The sequence below is a fragment of the Hylaeus anthracinus genome, unplaced genomic scaffold (genome assembly GCF_026225885.1).
Source record: "Hylaeus anthracinus isolate JK02 unplaced genomic scaffold, UHH_iyHylAnth1.0_haploid 11985, whole genome shotgun sequence".
NCBI classification, from domain to species: domain Eukaryota; kingdom Metazoa; phylum Arthropoda; class Insecta; order Hymenoptera; family Colletidae; genus Hylaeus; species Hylaeus anthracinus.
Genome location: NW_026534333.1, coordinates 1,290,160 through 1,307,079, shown reverse-complemented (window position 1 = coordinate 1,307,079; position 16,920 = coordinate 1,290,160). Strand labels below are relative to the sequence as shown.

At 35.6% G+C, this 16,920-nt stretch overlaps 4 protein-coding genes across 4 annotated transcripts; 2 read left to right on the top strand and 2 right to left on the bottom strand.

Annotated features, from left to right (window-relative positions):
- The first annotated feature begins 3,090 nt into the window (after positions 1-3,090).
- LOC128887035 (guanosine-3',5'-bis(diphosphate) 3'-pyrophosphohydrolase MESH1) lies at positions 3,091-4,699 on the top strand. Its single transcript, XM_054142464.1, has 3 exons — positions 3,091-3,739; positions 3,871-4,202; positions 4,339-4,699. Exons 1-3 carry the CDS (start codon positions 3,541-3,543, stop codon positions 4,477-4,479), a joined length of 672 nt encoding a protein of 223 aa, XP_053998439.1. The 5' UTR covers positions 3,091-3,540; the 3' UTR covers positions 4,480-4,699.
- A 33-nt stretch (positions 4,700-4,732) lies between these two features.
- LOC128887024 (probable phosphoserine aminotransferase) lies at positions 4,733-7,738 on the bottom strand. The gene is made up of 8 exons (XM_054142446.1): positions 7,395-7,738; positions 6,455-6,585; positions 6,182-6,294; positions 5,900-6,061; positions 5,718-5,812; positions 5,471-5,640; positions 5,023-5,283; positions 4,733-4,911 (listed from the first exon to the last, which is right to left on the bottom strand). Exons 1-8 carry the CDS (start codon positions 7,458-7,460, stop codon positions 4,800-4,802), a joined length of 1,110 nt encoding a protein of 369 aa, XP_053998421.1. The 5' UTR covers positions 7,461-7,738; the 3' UTR covers positions 4,733-4,799.
- Positions 7,739-8,235: 497 nt separating this feature from the next.
- On the bottom strand, positions 8,236-9,719 carry LOC128887036 (PITH domain-containing protein GA19395). Its single transcript, XM_054142465.1, has 6 exons — positions 9,582-9,719; positions 9,153-9,334; positions 9,004-9,047; positions 8,863-8,940; positions 8,648-8,752; positions 8,236-8,538 (listed from the first exon to the last, which is right to left on the bottom strand). Exons 2-6 carry the CDS (start codon positions 9,321-9,323, stop codon positions 8,325-8,327), a joined length of 612 nt encoding a protein of 203 aa, XP_053998440.1. The 5' UTR covers positions 9,324-9,334; positions 9,582-9,719; the 3' UTR covers positions 8,236-8,324.
- A 160-nt stretch (positions 9,720-9,879) lies between these two features.
- On the top strand, positions 9,880-11,872 carry LOC128887014 (trafficking protein particle complex subunit 12). The gene is made up of 2 exons (XM_054142415.1): positions 9,880-10,072; positions 10,164-11,872. The coding sequence occupies exon 2, from the start codon at positions 10,165-10,167 to the stop codon at positions 11,707-11,709; it is 1,545 nt and encodes a 514-aa protein (XP_053998390.1). The 5' UTR covers positions 9,880-10,072; position 10,164; the 3' UTR covers positions 11,710-11,872.
- Positions 11,873-16,920: the final 5,048 nt, after the last annotated feature.

Here is a 16,920-nt window from a genome sequence, read left to right as displayed (position 1 = left end):
TTGGCGGCCGCGCTTGTACGCGAACAAGTGACTCGACGTGCATCGAAGCATCGACCTAGCGCGTAGCCTTCGCTACCGCGGCCGCTCCAACGGTCTACGCGCGCTCTGATTGGTCGGGGTTTTCTCTTAATATCTCATTAACGAAGCCTCATCCGACATTTTTGCAAAGGAAATTGTTGTTCAGAATCGTCTCAGCTATCCCCCATTTCCGGCTCCTCCCCGACTTTTGGGACACCCTGTATAGAATACAACAGCTAAAAAGAGATAGACAACCACGGTACTTTATCTCTCTTTGTCAGCGCATTTTTATATTTGTTTGTACTTTTAATAATTATTAGACTGCGAATGTTTATGCGTTTATAGCGAGTGCTTACATGAATCCAAGTTACATAAATGGAAAAATACAATATATAAAACATGCGTTATACTGTTTAGTAAATAAAGTATCACTTTTATTTAAATTCTTCATCGGTATCTGTAAAAATGTATATTTGCATAAATATCTTCAGTCTAATAATTACATATAGATTTTACGTTCACGTTAATCAAGGCACAGATAATAGATAGGGTACAACACTTATCATTACGTATCTCCCCTTCTCTATCTATAATATCTCTATGGTTACAACCTTGTGCATTCCATACGAACATAAGTAATTTAAATAATCACTACTCGAAAACACCGTTATTATTTCAAGGAACAATCGTTTTTAATTACTATAGCAAAAAGAAAACGATCCAGAAACATTTATCACTTCCTACTCGATTACGCAATGGTCTTTCGTTCAGTGACCCGAATTTCGACGTAGCCCGATTCGAATCCCAAAGATAGCTACTTAAAAACGCAGCTTTCTTATCAACGCGTTCCAATTATACTCGGTAAGTTAAGAAAAACTGTAAATAACAGTCCGTGTTTCTGGTAAGTAATGCCCGTATCGTTGTGATACTAGGTTTTAATTTTCTTTTATTTATATACCTGTTCGACAATAATTAAGGGCAACTTTCGAGATCAATTCTAACGTTCACACTGATTAACTTCACCGGCACTCGAAAAAGCTCATCCGTGACGCCATTAAACGTGTATTCTATAGACGTGTATTCTTTAAACGTGAAATATTCTTTATCACTGGTTTACGTTTTACGTTTCACGTCCTCGCAAGAACCGCGTGGACATCGGAAAATAAGTTTCGTACGAAAGGCAATCAGAGCACTAGCAAACATTTAGTTAGGCGTGGGGTCTTATATATACCTGAGGCGACTGATGGAAAAACCTGGTTCCGAGTACCTTCATCGATATCGAAGCCACACCTCGATAATGATAACGACACCTACTGATAGGCAATTTTAAACTCGTATCCTCCACTCTTTCTTGCAGGGAACCTCGACTGTATTATTTTCATTCGTTGTATCTAACGCTGAAAATCATACGAAACCGACATTTTTCTTACACTTCTTATTCTTGTGGGACTGGATATTGTAATTGAAACGAATTTCGTTTACGTTCATTAAGCGTTTTAAGATCCCACGGCTCGCGTTTTGACTGTTAGGAAGAAACGTATTTCGGAAATTGTACGTATGTACATGCGTTGCGTGGATATACGCGGATGACTGATAACAAGATCGCGTCTAAACAGGTGAATGAATTTCAGTGAAACTTTGTGTCTAACAGATTTGATATTCTCTGTACTTGGATCTATACTTAGATTTTACCGTGTTGGTGCTTACCTCTTCCAGTTTTGAAGATTTTTTTCCGGTACTGTTCGTGATTGGTCAGAATTTTTAAGAATGTTCGAAATCAATTTCGAGGGACATTTCATTTAACAGAGATAAGTAAAGTAAACTTTTACGCTATCGTTTCTAATAAAGAAGATAGAGAAAAATATCTCTATATTCGCATCCAGTCTCTATCTACGATATCAGTTATCCTATAATTATCAATGAGCCACCTTTTCTGTACTTTATTTATTGCAATCCATTCTTTCATTTTCGATTAATTGGTATTTATCATTTATCTCTTGATAAATTATGTTTATTATCTATCATTTATTTCTCGGCGTGAATTCTTTTTTCATTCCCAATTCATTTATATTTATCATTATATTTTGTACGTGCCTTTCGTTTTATATATTTTCGTTCAAACAATCTAATGGTCCAATACTCTATAGTTTCTGCCACTGGTCTGTACTATTGCGTCGTTTGTTAAAAGTAAACCGTTTACCGTCATGATCGAAAACTTTGGCGTTGCACTGTGATCTGAAACATGAACTTAAGAATCTAGGATCGAACTAGAGCGTAGATTATCACGTCCATGATCTAGAAAACGGCATTTCGAAATTTGTTACTTCATTTTTAGAAGGAACTGTACAACAAAGACAAATAACTCACAGGGGCGCGCTCCAGTATTAGTGTAGCTCACCGAGTATAGATAACTCAAGTCGGAAATTCGAGCATTCGAAAACCGTCCGTTGAGAAATGGAGTCGAAACAAGTGCGTGTGTATGTAAACAACTCGGGACGTTAATTTAATGCTTGCATTATTAATCTAATAGTAAACAAAGTTTGTATTTACATGGATAGCCATCTAGTTATTTGTTTATTAAGACTTCAACTTTGTACAGGTCTGTTTAGCAGAATTACGTTTAAAATGATATCATTTTACATGTTTCCCTAAGAGTTACATTGTCTCATACAACTATAATTAATAATAGTATAAAGGTACCAAACTAAAGTAGTATGTAATACTGCTTAAACTTATTTACACATATTGGCTAGCTTATGACTAGTTCGTAGGAATTTATGTCGGTTAGATTTAAGTCTTTCCAATACGGTCTTACGATACTAACATTTATCCATTTATCTCGTAGGTGCAAAGGTGCTGCGCCTACGAGATGGCAACCGCACCGACAAACCGGCTTGCATAGGTTGCCGCATGGTAGGGGTACCATCGCGCCTACGAGATGGCAACCGAACCGACAAACCGGCCGCTATCGGTTGCCGCATACTAGGGGCCTCCCTGCGCCTGCGAAATGCCAACCGCACCGACAAACCGGCTGGCATAGGTTGCCGCATGGTAGGGGTACCTCTACGCCTACGAGATGGCAACCGAACCGACACACCGTCCAGTATGGGTTGCCGCATACTTGGGGCCTACCTACGCCTACGAGATGGCAACCGGACCGACAACTCGCTACCATTCCCCCTAATGGGAAGATGGCGTTCTCCGCTAAGAAATTTCCCTAGCAAGGACCTAGAGCTCGTAGTCAGCCAAAGTTTTGATGCACCGCCCTCGTGCAACGTTAGCTCCTCTATCGTGAAGTTTCGAAAATAACTAAGCACACCAGCATGATCAGCATCAGCTGACACATCACATACAGCCAATTATCTTTTCTTTATTAATAAAAATCCAGACTTTATTATGTGAATGAACTCTGAACTTATCAAAGTTCATAACTTATGTAACGCTTAAATAACCCTGCGATATTTAAAAATGGATAAATGAAAAATGAGGTGACAAATTTTGGCATTACTGAGAAAATCAATTATGGAAAACAATAGTCATGCAGAATCTGTCAACAATGATCCGTTTAGTGTACACGGACCTTGTAAATCTTGTATCAAAGAATTGCCCAATGCAGAATTATTAACACTGGTAATAAAATGCACTAATTTTGCAGCAATAAAACACAAAGATCAAAGAAGAAAAGATCCAAAAGAAACACCATACATAAATCATCCCATAGGTTTGTGATCTTTTAAAGTAGGCTTTGTAAATAATCAAGCTATGGAGATAGAAGATAGAAATAAACTAATTTTATCTAGGCTAATTTTAATGTAAAATATAAAGAAAAAATTTAAAAGAAAATTGTTCCAGGTGTTGCAAATATATTGATACAAGAAGGTAATATTCACGACCCAGCTGTAATTTTGGCAGCTCTGTTGCATGATACAGTAGAAGATACAGATACTACATTTGAAGAGATCGAAAACGAATTTGGTAGCGAGGTTTGTAATATTGTCAGAGAAGTAACTGATGACAAAACTTTACCGAAAGCAGAGCGTAAGAGACTACAAATAGAACATGCTCATAACTTGAGTTACAAAGCTAAACTTGTCAAATTAGCAGATAAATTATATAATTTAAGAGATCTTCAAAAAGCAACACCAATTGGTTGGACATCGGAAAGAGTGAAAGAATATTTTAAGGTAATTCATGCAAAACTGAAAGAGGTGCCAATAAAAATTTGTTGTTAACATAATCACTGTCAGAGATTTAAATATGAATTCATTTTATCTTTTTTTCTAATCACTGTTCATTGTTGTAATAAAATATTTCTTACAGTGGGCCAAAGCTGTAATAGATGGATGTCGTGAGACTAATTTTAGTCTAGAAAGACAACTTGATATAATATATGCTACTCGAGTAGCTCAAGATAGAGAAAATTGCGGATGTAAAAATACATCGATACTGAAATGTGATTGATTTATTCCTTAATAAATTTTAAAATTACTAAAAATATTTAAAAAAATGTATATTGTATATTTTGACTATGTAGCCCCCTGTAGTAACGGGTGTACCTCGGAATCGCTAAACCCATACTGTAGCTACAATGAAATATAGCTACAGCCCCTAAGGGGAAAAAAAAATATTGCGGGATACGATATTATGAGATATACGTAACAAAATAGTAAATCTTATTGTTATATGCATCTTATATGTATATACATCTAATATGCATCTTATATGTATATACAAATTATTTTTTATAAAGTATATTTGTAATGTTAATAAACATCATTTTTCTAAGATTTATTAGAATGTTCTTGGTAGAACCATTGCATATACTCTGCCAGTTTCTGTGCCTCTTCTACAGTAACAGCATTGTACAAAGACGCTCGAATTCCTCCTACGGATCTGTAATTAAATTTTTCCAGATTTGTGAAAGTCCAATTCACTGTATCTATATGTGATTGGGAAATTAATGATAATCGTTGCTGCATAAAATGTATTCTACGGTGCACTGACCTGTGACCTTTCAACTGAAGCATTCCACGTGCGCTTGCGCCAGATAAGAACCTTTTTTCCAGTTCCTCATCGTCTCTTCCTATCCTAAATGGAACGTTCATTCGGCTCCGTACATCTGGCTTAACCGGGCACGAGTAAAAGCCTTTCGACTGATCGATCACGTTGTATATCTTCTGGCTTTTTACAATTGCCATTTTTTCCATTCCTTCAACGCCGCCGTGTTCTTCAATCCATTTGAAAACTAACCCAACCACATATATCCTAAAAAACAATATGAGTGTTCATAAAAATAATGCGTATACATCAAAATTTTCTATTTGAATAGTTATTTCGAGTTCCAAGTTATGTATGAATCTTTATGTATTCAAATATAAATAATGACTATTAACATCTTAGTGATCGACGATCCCTTATATCATTATTACGTGTTTATATCGAGATTGCTTACTGAAATACTGGCGGTGTATTGTGTAAGGAGTTATCAGCTGCCATGACTGTAAAATCTAGTACTGTTGGACAGATCTTCATAGCATGACCAAGAATATCATCTCGCACTATCGCAAGTGTTACACCAGCTGGGCCAATATTTTTCTGAGCGCCGGCAAATATCACTGCAAACTAAGAAACATGTTGCAATTTACTATTTCATCATTTTTGTTTTCTTTTTACCGTTATCAAATCTAACGTTTACGTACTTTCGAAATGTCTAGAGATCTTGTAAGGATATTCGACGACATATCGCCAACGAGTGGTACCCCGTTTGTCTCGGGAATATAATGGAATTCAACACCTTAAAGAATTCAATAAATTTTATCCACAATTTTCCCTGAACTGATAGTCATCTATGCGTTCTACTTTAATTTTATTATATCTTTACCGTGAACTGTCTCATTAGCACAGTAATAAACGTAAGATGCATTTGGGTCCAAGTTCCAAGTAGAGGGATCGGGAACCTCGGTATATTTCGTCGTTTTTGGCAAAACCAAGTTCACTTTCCCATACTTTGCTGCCTCTTTCGCTGCCTTGGCCGACCATGAGCCTCAAAGATTTATTTTTCGTTAACGTAAGTACCCTTAATATTAACGTGACGATATCTAATTTTGCTTTAATTCGAGGATAAAGAGCGTAAAAATTCCGACATAGAGGACTCAGAATTTACCAGTCACTACGTAGTCCGCGGTGCCAGTTGTCATCATATTTAAAGGAACAGCCGCAAATAGCCCTGTTCCTCCTCCTTGCATAAACAGAATTTTGTAATTCTCGGGAATGTGTCTGAAACATTTACATAACTCGCATAACTCCAAATAAATAGTACAATCTGTTTATTTAAAATCGATGGAAATAAGTTATATCTTAAGTCTAATTTTTGGTAAGATTTAATTTCTGTTCTGTTCCCTTTTTTTTTTTTTTTTCATTTTTCATACTAACTTACAATATTTTTCGCAACGTTGCTTGAGCATCCTCGATAACATTTTTGAAGTCATTTGATCTATGACTCAGCTCTAAAATACTAACTTGAGTATTACTGTATGCAAGCAATTCCCTTTGCACATCTTTCAACACCTATAAGAAAAGTTATCGTTATCGATATTTGCGATCGACGAATGTAATTTTACTTTTTAGCAATACGCTTATATTTCAACATCGAAGAACGAAAAGATTCTACCTTTCGGAAAAATAACGAAGTAGTTCCTCAAATCGTAAACGGACAACCCCGGTTTACTTTATTTGGAAAATGTTTTCGATAGTTTTCGAAAATTTATAAATTAATATCAAATAATAAATAATAAATTAATTTTTTGAAACGGGCAAAGTATTAGATGTGATGATACTCGATTCGATATTCGTCAAATTGACGCAGACGTTAATAAGAGGCATGTGCGATAGTGGAATGAATGAATGAATGACCTTCAAGCAAACAATGTTGTATTAATGTATATTATCATTCAAATTATTTGGCTAATCCTAAGCTGTCGCACTGAAACGAAATATGTTACAAATTTTCTAACGTGGATATTCTAGCGGAAGCTTATCTAATTCTTAATATTTATTTTTCGAAATTTTAAAAAATATCTTACAACTTCAAGTATCGTGTGAAGAGTACGAAACAGCTTCTATCAATTATATTATTTAACACGAATAGTATTCTTTAATTAAAGTGAAAACGCCAATCAAAGTATTTTATTACCAGGAAGAAAGAGACAGGAAATCATTGATTGATTTTTATTTTATTTCGTTTCGATAATTCCCGTAATTGTAATACTAGTTTGAAATTCATAAAAATTAGATTATTTGTATTTAACACCGACAAGTTATTGTTTTTGCAAGAAAGAAAAATATAATTTGAAAACGTGATAATTTCTTCGCGATACCTGAGCTGGAAGTTTGGCCGGTCCTGCTCCAAAATTGATCACAGTGTTGTTGCTTTGATCGCTCATTATGAATGCTACTGTCGTGCTGGACGGCTGGTACGTGAATACTGAACTGGATTCGATGTAGACAGATACTTTCAGTCGCTTTCAGTTCACCAAGTTATTATCTCTTTGATGAATGCTTAGAAGGAGGGGAAGGGGAGATCTTGTCGAATACAATTATTGCCTCGTGTTTATTTCCCTCCTCTTGTACGATCAAGAGTATTCGGTCGAAAACTATTATTTCTAATATTCGTCGAATATTAGGAATCGGTTCTTTTATTTCGTTCCTCAACTTTCTTTACTTTCTCCTTCAATTTTTTGTTTTGTTTACAATCTCCTTATATAACCGAGTCGAACTGAACTCGTGTTTCTCGATGTTTATCCCGATGAGAAATAAAATTCGATCGCTCGCGTGTGTGATCAATATCGATCACTAACCGCTTGGTGTTTTGTTTCATTGTTTTCTTCGTGTTACACGAGCAGGGAAGCCGAAAGCATACGACGAAGACAGAAGGATGTTCCGTCCTTTACAGAATCAGGGTCGCTGCGTGTGACGTCACACGTACGGAGAAAGATCTTCGAGGCTATCTTTTTACCATTTTGCCCTGATACTTTTTTACATAGAATGGCGGAAGGAATCAAACTATGACAAAAGAAATAACTTCTCATCTCTGTGGGGACCCAATGGCCCCCCTCTAGCTCGGGTACCTCGGGGTTGCTAAGCCCGTACTGTAGCTTTAAAAGAGTACCGGTACATGTATGTGTGTAAGTAATATGTTTTATTAATTAAATTAAACAGTTGTTCATTTCAATATAAGTATTTATTTATTGGATTTTTTAAATACTTTATTTCGTAACACAGTTCAGATTTTGTTTATCATCACAAAATTAAGTAATTGCTCTATCAATATCATCGTGATCAACATCCTGTAGATGGTCGTGTATCTGTGGTCGTGATTCGTAAGTACAGATAGTGACACCATGTTTATGACCAGGGGACCATTCCCCTCTTAAACCAATATAATAAATTTTAATTTTGTCTCCTCCTTCTCTTCCAGTAAAATATAAACTTAAGTGATGTACTGATGAAAATTTGACTACTCTGGAATATCAAACAAAAGTTTAATAAGATCAGTAAATCTCTATATCGTATCAAAACTTTGCACAGTTCAATAAGTAATGTAATACCATATATATACATATATACATACTTAAGAGAATATTCATGTATTCCATGTGTATCAACACATAATTCAAATTCTTGCTCAGATGTTGTAGCTGCATCATCCAATGTCATGAAAGGTCTGTTTTTAAATCTATGAAAAAAATATTTTACTCGATATTTGATTAAAAAGTGAAGAATATTTTATGCTTGTACAAAACCTTGTTTCTGGTATTCTGAAACTAAAGACCAAGAAATACTTACAATTTTACTTTATCTGGATGAAAATCATCTTCACCTCCAATAACAATGAGGCCTTTTAATTTTATATTTCCTGTAAAACTGAAGAGAAATGAACATTATATTTACTTCTTTGAAAATACAGTTTAAAATATGGAAACATACGGAATATTAAATAGAAGTTCATTATCCATATCACTTTCCACATACTGAAAAAAAAGAAAAGATTAGATAGAATGTAGAAATTATACTTATATATGGTACAGAAAGGCTAAATTTAATAGAAAACCAACTTGCACAAATATGGTACTTACTTTATTTCTATCTAATCTCTCTTCCCATGGTTTAAATACAGTAGCACCACTACCATCCCGGTATTCGTTTAAACACTCTACATTTTCTATATCAATTTTTGTATTTAAATTATATTGTAAACCCAACTCTCCTTCGTTGTGTGTTTCTCCACAATTGCACTGATGTGTCATTGTATACAAATCTGAACAAAAACATGAATTAATTCAATCATATAGAGATAACAATTAAATGGTATGTTAATTCAAATACTTTGTAGATAATAGTAAATAAATAATATATAATAAAATCCACTGTATTATTAACGTCACATCACTTATTTGTCTGTTTCCAACTTCGGTATTAAATATACAGTTCCCACGTGTCCTAACTAGCCGGAATCAACTCAATTTTGATTTTAAATTACGGTATAAATACGGTGAAAAATCTACCTTTGCTTTGATGTATCACGGTTGATCTAGGTTGATCTACTGTTATGGTTTGTGATTGACTGTGAAACTGTATGAAACTATGTGAACTGTTTCCAACTGCTTCTGGAAACTGCTGGAAATGGAAACATCAGGAAACATGTTGCGAGATAGATCAACTTTGCGCATGTCAAAAACCCAGTGATGGGCAAAACCCTAGGATTCGAATAAATCTGAAGTTTGCTGACATGTTTGTCTCGTTTTCTCTTTTGAACATTTTCCAAAGAAGGAAACGAAACAAGCATATCGCGATATCGCTCATCTTTGGCTCAAATTGGAGTAATTGGAACGCAACTTTTGTCGCCATGTGTACGAAAGTTTCTAGGGATATTCCAATTGGAAAGCACCCTGTGCTTTCTGAACTGTACTATAAAACTGCTATCACATATGTACGTAGCTTGTGACAAAATGTCTCCATCTGATTTTGACAGTTGACGTCCAGGTTTGCATATAACGTAAGGTTTATAATAATTAACATGTAGTCATAAATTTATATGAATAAATTGTTAGCAAACGAAACCAAATGATTTTTAATGTTACATATAGAATGGCTGAAAGTGATGAAACATCAACGAAACTGAAATCTGAAATTTCTGGAGAGGTTATGAAAGAGACGGAGGCCGATATCAGTCGTTATTTCGAGAATGCGTCCCGTACGATATTCGACGAGATCGTTTCACCGAAGAAACAAGATTTTTTTGAAGTACAAGGTGGTTCTGTGAGCAGAATTCCAGATTTCGAATTAATGACTAATCGTTCCAGTGGTAACGAGCGACCCGATCATAGTGCCATGAACGATATGCACAAAGATATCTGGATACCATCCGAACAGACACGAAAAGTCTTACGGAGTATCGCTACGTCGACTACTGGATCTAATTCCCTCGACAGAGATAACTTAACAATGCCAGGACTGGCAATACAAGGAGACATGCCTGATTTAATAAAAAGTACTGCCATTCATTTTCTGGGTGAAGATGAAAATATTCACAGGAATGTACTTACTGCATCCGATGTAACACAGGATGAACGTGGCTTGAGAAACTTAATACAGGCTGGCTGTTACAAAGCAGCAATTAATTTATCAGGAAGACTTTTAGCTGTATATGCTCAAGGATATGGCAAGATAAACCAGCCGAGCAAGCATACCCCGCATTCTTTGCAATTATGGTTCACAAGGCTTGCTTTACTGACTAAACTTAGGCAAGTAGATGTATTAGAGAACGAATCGAAACCATTTGGTAATTTAGACAAGCCTGATATGTACTTTACATTTTATCCTGAACTTTATGGTACTAGGCCAGGTTCTATGGCTTCCTTTTCCTTTAGATTACTTTTAGCTGAAATACCATTGTATTGCAAGAAACCAAAGCAAGCACTGGATAATTTATTTAAGGTTCTAGCCACAGTAAATCAAATAATAGCTAATTTTAATGCTGGACTCTGTGGAGATGGATCTCGTATTAAAGTTAACGCGGCCGAGCAAAGAGATGCTTTGCGACTATGGAAAGGCAGAAAATTAAGAGTCCTTATATCTGTTGCTAATTGTGCAGTCAGCACGAAGAATTATGTCCTGGCTATAGACATTTTAGAAAAACTATGCGAATTTCCCGATTGGACTGCCGAAGAATTAGATGCTCTAAAATCGAGTATAGGGAGGTTACGTTTATTTTTGGGAGATGTTTCAGCAGCAGAGAAATTACTTATCACGCAAAAGAAACAGGACAGTGGTTTAAGCGTCAGAGAGTTGATGAACAGAGGATTAATGGCAGTAGCACAGAATGCCTTTCAAGATGCGTATACATGCTTCAAAGCTGCAGCTACAATGGATCCTTCGAATGTCGTGTTAACTAATAACATGGCTGTTTGCCTTTTATATACAGGCCAATTGAAAGCAGCAGTACACTTATATGAAAGTGCAATTACAAAAAACCCTGTAAAAAGTTTACAGGAACCTATACTATTAAACATATGCAGTGCATATGAATTGCATACAATTCATTGTGAGCAACCAAAATTACATCTGTTAAGCCAACTGAATAGATATAAAGGGGATGCTGTAGATATTCAGTGTCTAAAACTTGCTATGTAAAGTAATCCTAATTTTAAAGGAAACTATTTTATTCGTCCATGTATAGTATATGACAAGCTACAGAAGAAATTATAAATCTGTTATTTATTTATAAAAGGAATTACATTAAGCAGTGTGTAAAGTTTATCAATAAAATTCAATTTCGATTGAGTTTAAAAAAAAATTGAAGTCTCATAAATGTTCCTTTATCTTTGTAAATTAAACAATCCGTATGAATTAATTTAGTTATTTAGAAATAGTTCCCAGAATGTAAGTACGATTGCAAATATAAATTGAAAGAAAAACTTCTCGATCTGCATAGCGAAGTTCGATACACTGTCGTGTTGCGCGGAATGAAAAGGAAAGCCTAGTCTCTGCAAACCGTCTAGATTATATAAAATTTATATTTTTATGTAAATACAATATAATGTCGAAGATACAAAGTTAAATAAAAATAAAACGAGAGCCGAAAAATTAACATATCGATTGCCGCACGTCGTGCCGTACATATGATTGCACAGAAACATAAAGGGTCTTGCGAACTCGCATTAATCGGTTGCCAATCGTTGCGTCACGCGGTCCAAGGAGTTAGAAGCGTGCCAATCAAGGAAATTCAACATCGATGTCAAAGTAAAATAGCTTTTATTACATCGTGAAACGAGGACAATTTAATGAACGTTCAACAATTGCTAGAATTCTCTCTCTTTCTCTCTCTCCCTTTCGTTCCACCTTTCACGCATATACACGCGTTCATTTTTTTTTCTCTCCTTTCACGCTACACGTTCTCCCTTCATTATTTGTGTCACTCGGTTATTCTGCTTACAGTTCATCTCGCACCTCTTTTCTTTTCCTTTCGTTTCATCGATTACCTTACTCGTTTACTCTCGTTATTCGAAAGAATCAGCGTGCTCGTAACGTTCATCGTGAATATTACACAAGACACACTTGATTCTCAATCCTTTCTTTCAATCCGCCCGTTTCGCGTTACTCTACATCGAAGTTTGGCTTACTTTGCTCGTTCTTTCTCTCCCCCTTTCCCTGCGTCTGCTTCCTATCAAATAGACGGGTAAGTAGTACAACATTAGCATACATTCAGATCGATTCCAAAACTGCAATCTCTCTCCCTGCAGAAAAAAGGCACGAACTGGCGGAAAAGTCGGCCTAACTGTATAATATTTTCATTTATTTATTATGGATGGAACTTCGTCACAATACATTATTTTAATTTCTTTCCCTTTTTTGCTTTTCTGCTTCTTTCCGCAGTGTAACAGGCTCGGCTCGTTACCATTCGAGCCGAATTCAGTGATTCGTGCTTCGAAAGTTGGCCGCATGGTGCGTGCAGTATTCGATCCTTTCAACGACTCTTCCATTACAATATATTTATTTATATATATATATATCTTTTTTTCTTTTTTTTTCTACGTCGAATGCCCATCGAGAACGATCGAATTTTAAAAAGGATCGTTTTACACTAGAATAACGTACTTTTATAACAATTATCGGTGATCTAATCGCAAGAACGTGTCCCTTCCCCGAAAAGGTTCCAAAATGCATTTCAAATTAGGCAAACTCATATTACACATATTCAATTCATCGAATAATAAATATAAATTTTCCCTGCGTTATCGTAGCAAGAAATTACAAATTATGAAAATTACAGCAAACAATTTTCGAACCGAATTATCGAGAATTAACAATTTAAATCCTCGTTTAAATTGCACGCCATTAAAAGAATTTACACGATCGTCGCGTTATCGTACAAATTACCGAGTTGTCTGCAATCGTTTACTTCGATAACGAGATCGTTTCACCCGGAGAAGGCACTGCATCCACCACGCAGCCTAGAACTTCCGGTTTTCATTTTTTTCCCCCCCACCGTTCACTCTCGAATATCTACAGCATATTTTACGCTTCGCCGTTACAACACATTCGCATCGCTATTCCTGGCGACTAAATGTAGCCTTACGAATGTATTATTTATGTACATACATGCTGTACTGTGTACACACGCGTACACACACACACGCACGCGTGTATGTATACACGTGAGCTAGCCAGAGATGGGCAACGTTTCATTCGAATAATAAATGACGAATAAAAACACAGCGCAGCGATTTATTCTCAACCTTTATTCGATCGAACAGTTGCACTGATGAGTTCCTATTCGCCAAAAGTGAAATTAATTATAATCGTACTTTGCAATATTTATAATCCCATATTCATAGTATTTATATCATTCAAATTCGAGTATTTATCCAACGAACAAAGGACAATAGGTTGCACCACCCTTTGTCCGTTATTAAAAATTGTTATTCAAACAAGAACTTTGCCCGTCTCTGTTGCCAGGCTGCATTTGGCAATTTATTCATTTACAATTACAATGTACATGTACTATTGTATAATGCTTACGCTTTCTAACCTCTAAACGAAACGGTATTATTATTGTCCTGCCGTATTTCTCCGAGTATTTTCTTTCTGCACATACCACGCATATACACGCATACGTTTTTTTTTTTTACACGCACACACGCACAATTCTGGTGCTTATATACAGAGCCGAATTAAGAGATGGGACTTTAGGGGACTACGGCCCAAGTTGACTCCCATAAGGAGGTTTCCAGGGGTTATAATTCGTTTTCACGCGATACGAAGTCACAACTTTACGAACAGTTTTGTGTCATACTTGTCGGTACACAAAATAGCGTAAATAGATAATGAAAAAAAATTTGTTATCACGTTGTGACTTTATCTTGCAGTGGAAACGGATCACTCACCGGATGTTTCGTGTCAAATTTTTACATTATATTTTTAAATTATTTGAAAAAAAAAAATTATTTTTATTCTGTACAAAATATTTAATTCATTTTTTTGTTTTTAATATTATTGGAAACTGACAATACCTGTAGCCTAGGGATCTACGAAATCTTAATTCGACGCTGCTCGTGTAACGTAGTCATGGAAAGCTCGTAGCATAACCACCAGTGTTCGTCGAGTACAGCTTAAAGCGAACATAATTATTACTCCCGCGTGCTTTGAGCCCAGATAAAAATCACAATTCGTCGTTTACACGGAATAATTAAAAATTAAATTCATGATGACAGGGGGAACGAGAGGAAAATTATAATAATTTTCTCGTTACGTCAATCGTAATATGATTACTTTTGCATCGCTTTCGCTATTTGATTCTATTTTATATTTATACGTCCAGCAAACAAACAACGATAGAGGGAATATATTTGGCGGCTTGAAAGAAGCATCGCGGGAGTAATGTATACTTTCGACGAGAGAATTCATTTCGAGATCGAATCATCGAATTGTTATTTTATCTCGGTAACTAGGCAAGCTCGGTCGTTCACGGAAGGCATCGTACGGTGCTCATTTTTAAATCGTTGCATCAACAATCATTAACAATTTTTTTTTCATCTTTTTTTTTCGTATTTCTCTCCTCGCTTTCTCGTGTTGCTTATTTTTTTTTTCTTTTTCTTTACGAGTATTTAATCTATTTTATTTACTTTTATTCCCTTTAGTTCTCGTGTAATTAGTGTAGGAAGTAACGGAGACATAACCGATGCCGATGCGCGAAAGCCTGGCAAAATTACGCTGTAGTAGTCTGTGTTATTTTATTTTAATACGTACATACATACATCGAGGCGAGCAGGTTTGCAAATACTCCCGAATCAGAGCAAATATTTCTATCTTTATAGATCTATATTTATATTTATATATTCATGTATTTATATATATATATATTTTTTCTTTTATTCTTCGTTTAGTCACTTATACGTATGTAATATTGTCTTCGTAAGTTTCCTGCTTTTCCTTTCCTGATGTCCTAAACCCGTTGGTCGTGAAAGTATTCGAAAGTACAGAATCGAGGCTTTATCTTTTATTATCTTCTTCGCGAACGTAAACCAAGGATGATCACTTTGAATCGTCGAAACTGATTGCGCGGGTAGATTGCTATTACGAAAACCGTAGAAAAAGTTTCAGGAATGACGGTGAACTGGTATTAAAAGCGATCGAAATAGATATATAAATAATAACGTTAATGATAATAATAATCATAATAATAATAATAATAATAGAAAAAAAAAAAGGAAAACAAGTGCGAAGAAAACATAATTGCAGAGAAAAACAACGAAGAAAAATAACAAAGCGATTGCACAGGAACGTTGTAGGTTATGATCGAGGCTCGAAACTAGGAAATAAAAAATATTCGATTCTCCCGTTGTCTGTACCAGCCGAGGAACAGATTTGATCGCGGTTTCACGGATCCGCGGCGATCGATTAGTACTATATCGTGTCGTAATATTATAATAATATAAAAATATATTTCTTAACTATTAACACTATAATAAATGAGTATTATTAAGCATCATATCTTGGGATTTCCCATTTTCGTAGTACGGACACGATGCCTGTCGCGGATAACCGGAGCTTCTAGACGCGGAGGAAATGCAACGGTGGCGCCCCGCTCGGCCGAACACGACACTAGTTTTCTTTTTCTTTTTTTTTCTTTTTTTTTTTTTTAGCGCGACGTACAAGATCTATCGTTTTGTATCCCCCGTATATAAGTCGTCGTTTCCTTCGTCTTCTTTTTTTTTTCATCGATCATTATCAATAACAATATATATAATATAATATAATATATATATCACTTGTCACTCGTGGTACGTGTAAATAAAAAGAGGCATAAACCGTTATAAAATACATTCTCGAGTATTATCGATCTGTAGATTATATATATATTATATATATACCGCTTACCTACGCGTCCGAACGAATAAAATCATAAAAATGTCGTAATAATAAATTTTTAATAGTACAGTATTGGAAGCATTTAATATTATACTTAGAGTTTACGATCGGGGCCCGGATCTCGGTGAAGGGATCTTTCTTTTCGTTTTTTCTTGCTTTTGTTTTGCTTTTCTTTGGTTTGTTTTGGTGTTTATTGCGAGGTTCTCGATGCCATTCTCTTTCGTGCGTCGGAATAATAAATTCACGAGCTCGCTGATTCCGTCCCCCCCCTTCTTCGAACACGACGGATGCAGCGAGCTAGACGGAAAGTACGAGAGGCCGTGATGACTCTTCGAGAGCTACGAATAAATAAAAAAAAAAAAAAAAAAGAATTGGGGCACGGATAGCGTCGACGCGAATCGATTTTCTCACGGAATGTCTAAGGCATGCTTGTTCTTTTTTTTTTTAAGACGCACCACTCTTTTTCTCTCTAGT

Excerpts from the sequence above, each read along its gene's own strand:
- LOC128887035 (XM_054142464.1), top strand. The coding sequence starts at position 3,541 with ATGGAAAACAATAGTCATGCAGAATCTGTCAACAATGATCCGTTTAGT. Across the intron at positions 3,740-3,870 it reads ATACATAAATCATCCCATAG|GTGTTGCAAATATATTGATA; the intron begins GTTTGTGATCTT and ends AAATTGTTCCAG. Across the intron at positions 4,203-4,338 it reads GAGTGAAAGAATATTTTAAG|TGGGCCAAAGCTGTAATAGA; the intron begins GTAATTCATGCA and ends TATTTCTTACAG.
- LOC128887024 (XM_054142446.1), bottom strand. The coding sequence starts at position 7,460 with ATGAGCGATCAAAGCAACAACACTGTGATCAATTTTGGAGCAGGACCG. Across the intron at positions 6,295-6,454 it reads GCAACGTTGCGAAAAATATT|ACACATTCCCGAGAATTACA; the intron begins GTAAGTTAGTAT and ends TAAATGTTTCAG. Across the intron at positions 5,813-5,899 it reads TGCTAATGAGACAGTTCACG|GTGTTGAATTCCATTATATT; the intron begins GTAAAGATATAA and ends GAATTCTTTAAG.
- LOC128887036 (XM_054142465.1), bottom strand. The coding sequence starts at position 9,323 with ATGACACATCAGTGCAATTGTGGAGAAACACACAACGAAGGAGAGTTG. Across the intron at positions 9,048-9,152 it reads AGAGATTAGATAGAAATAAA|TATGTGGAAAGTGATATGGA; the intron begins GTAAGTACCATA and ends CTTTTTTTTCAG. Across the intron at positions 8,941-9,003 it reads GAACTTCTATTTAATATTCC|TTTTACAGGAAATATAAAAT; the intron begins GTATGTTTCCAT and ends ATTTCTCTTCAG.
- LOC128887014 (XM_054142415.1), top strand. The coding sequence starts at position 10,165 with ATGGCTGAAAGTGATGAAACATCAACGAAACTGAAATCTGAAATTTCT.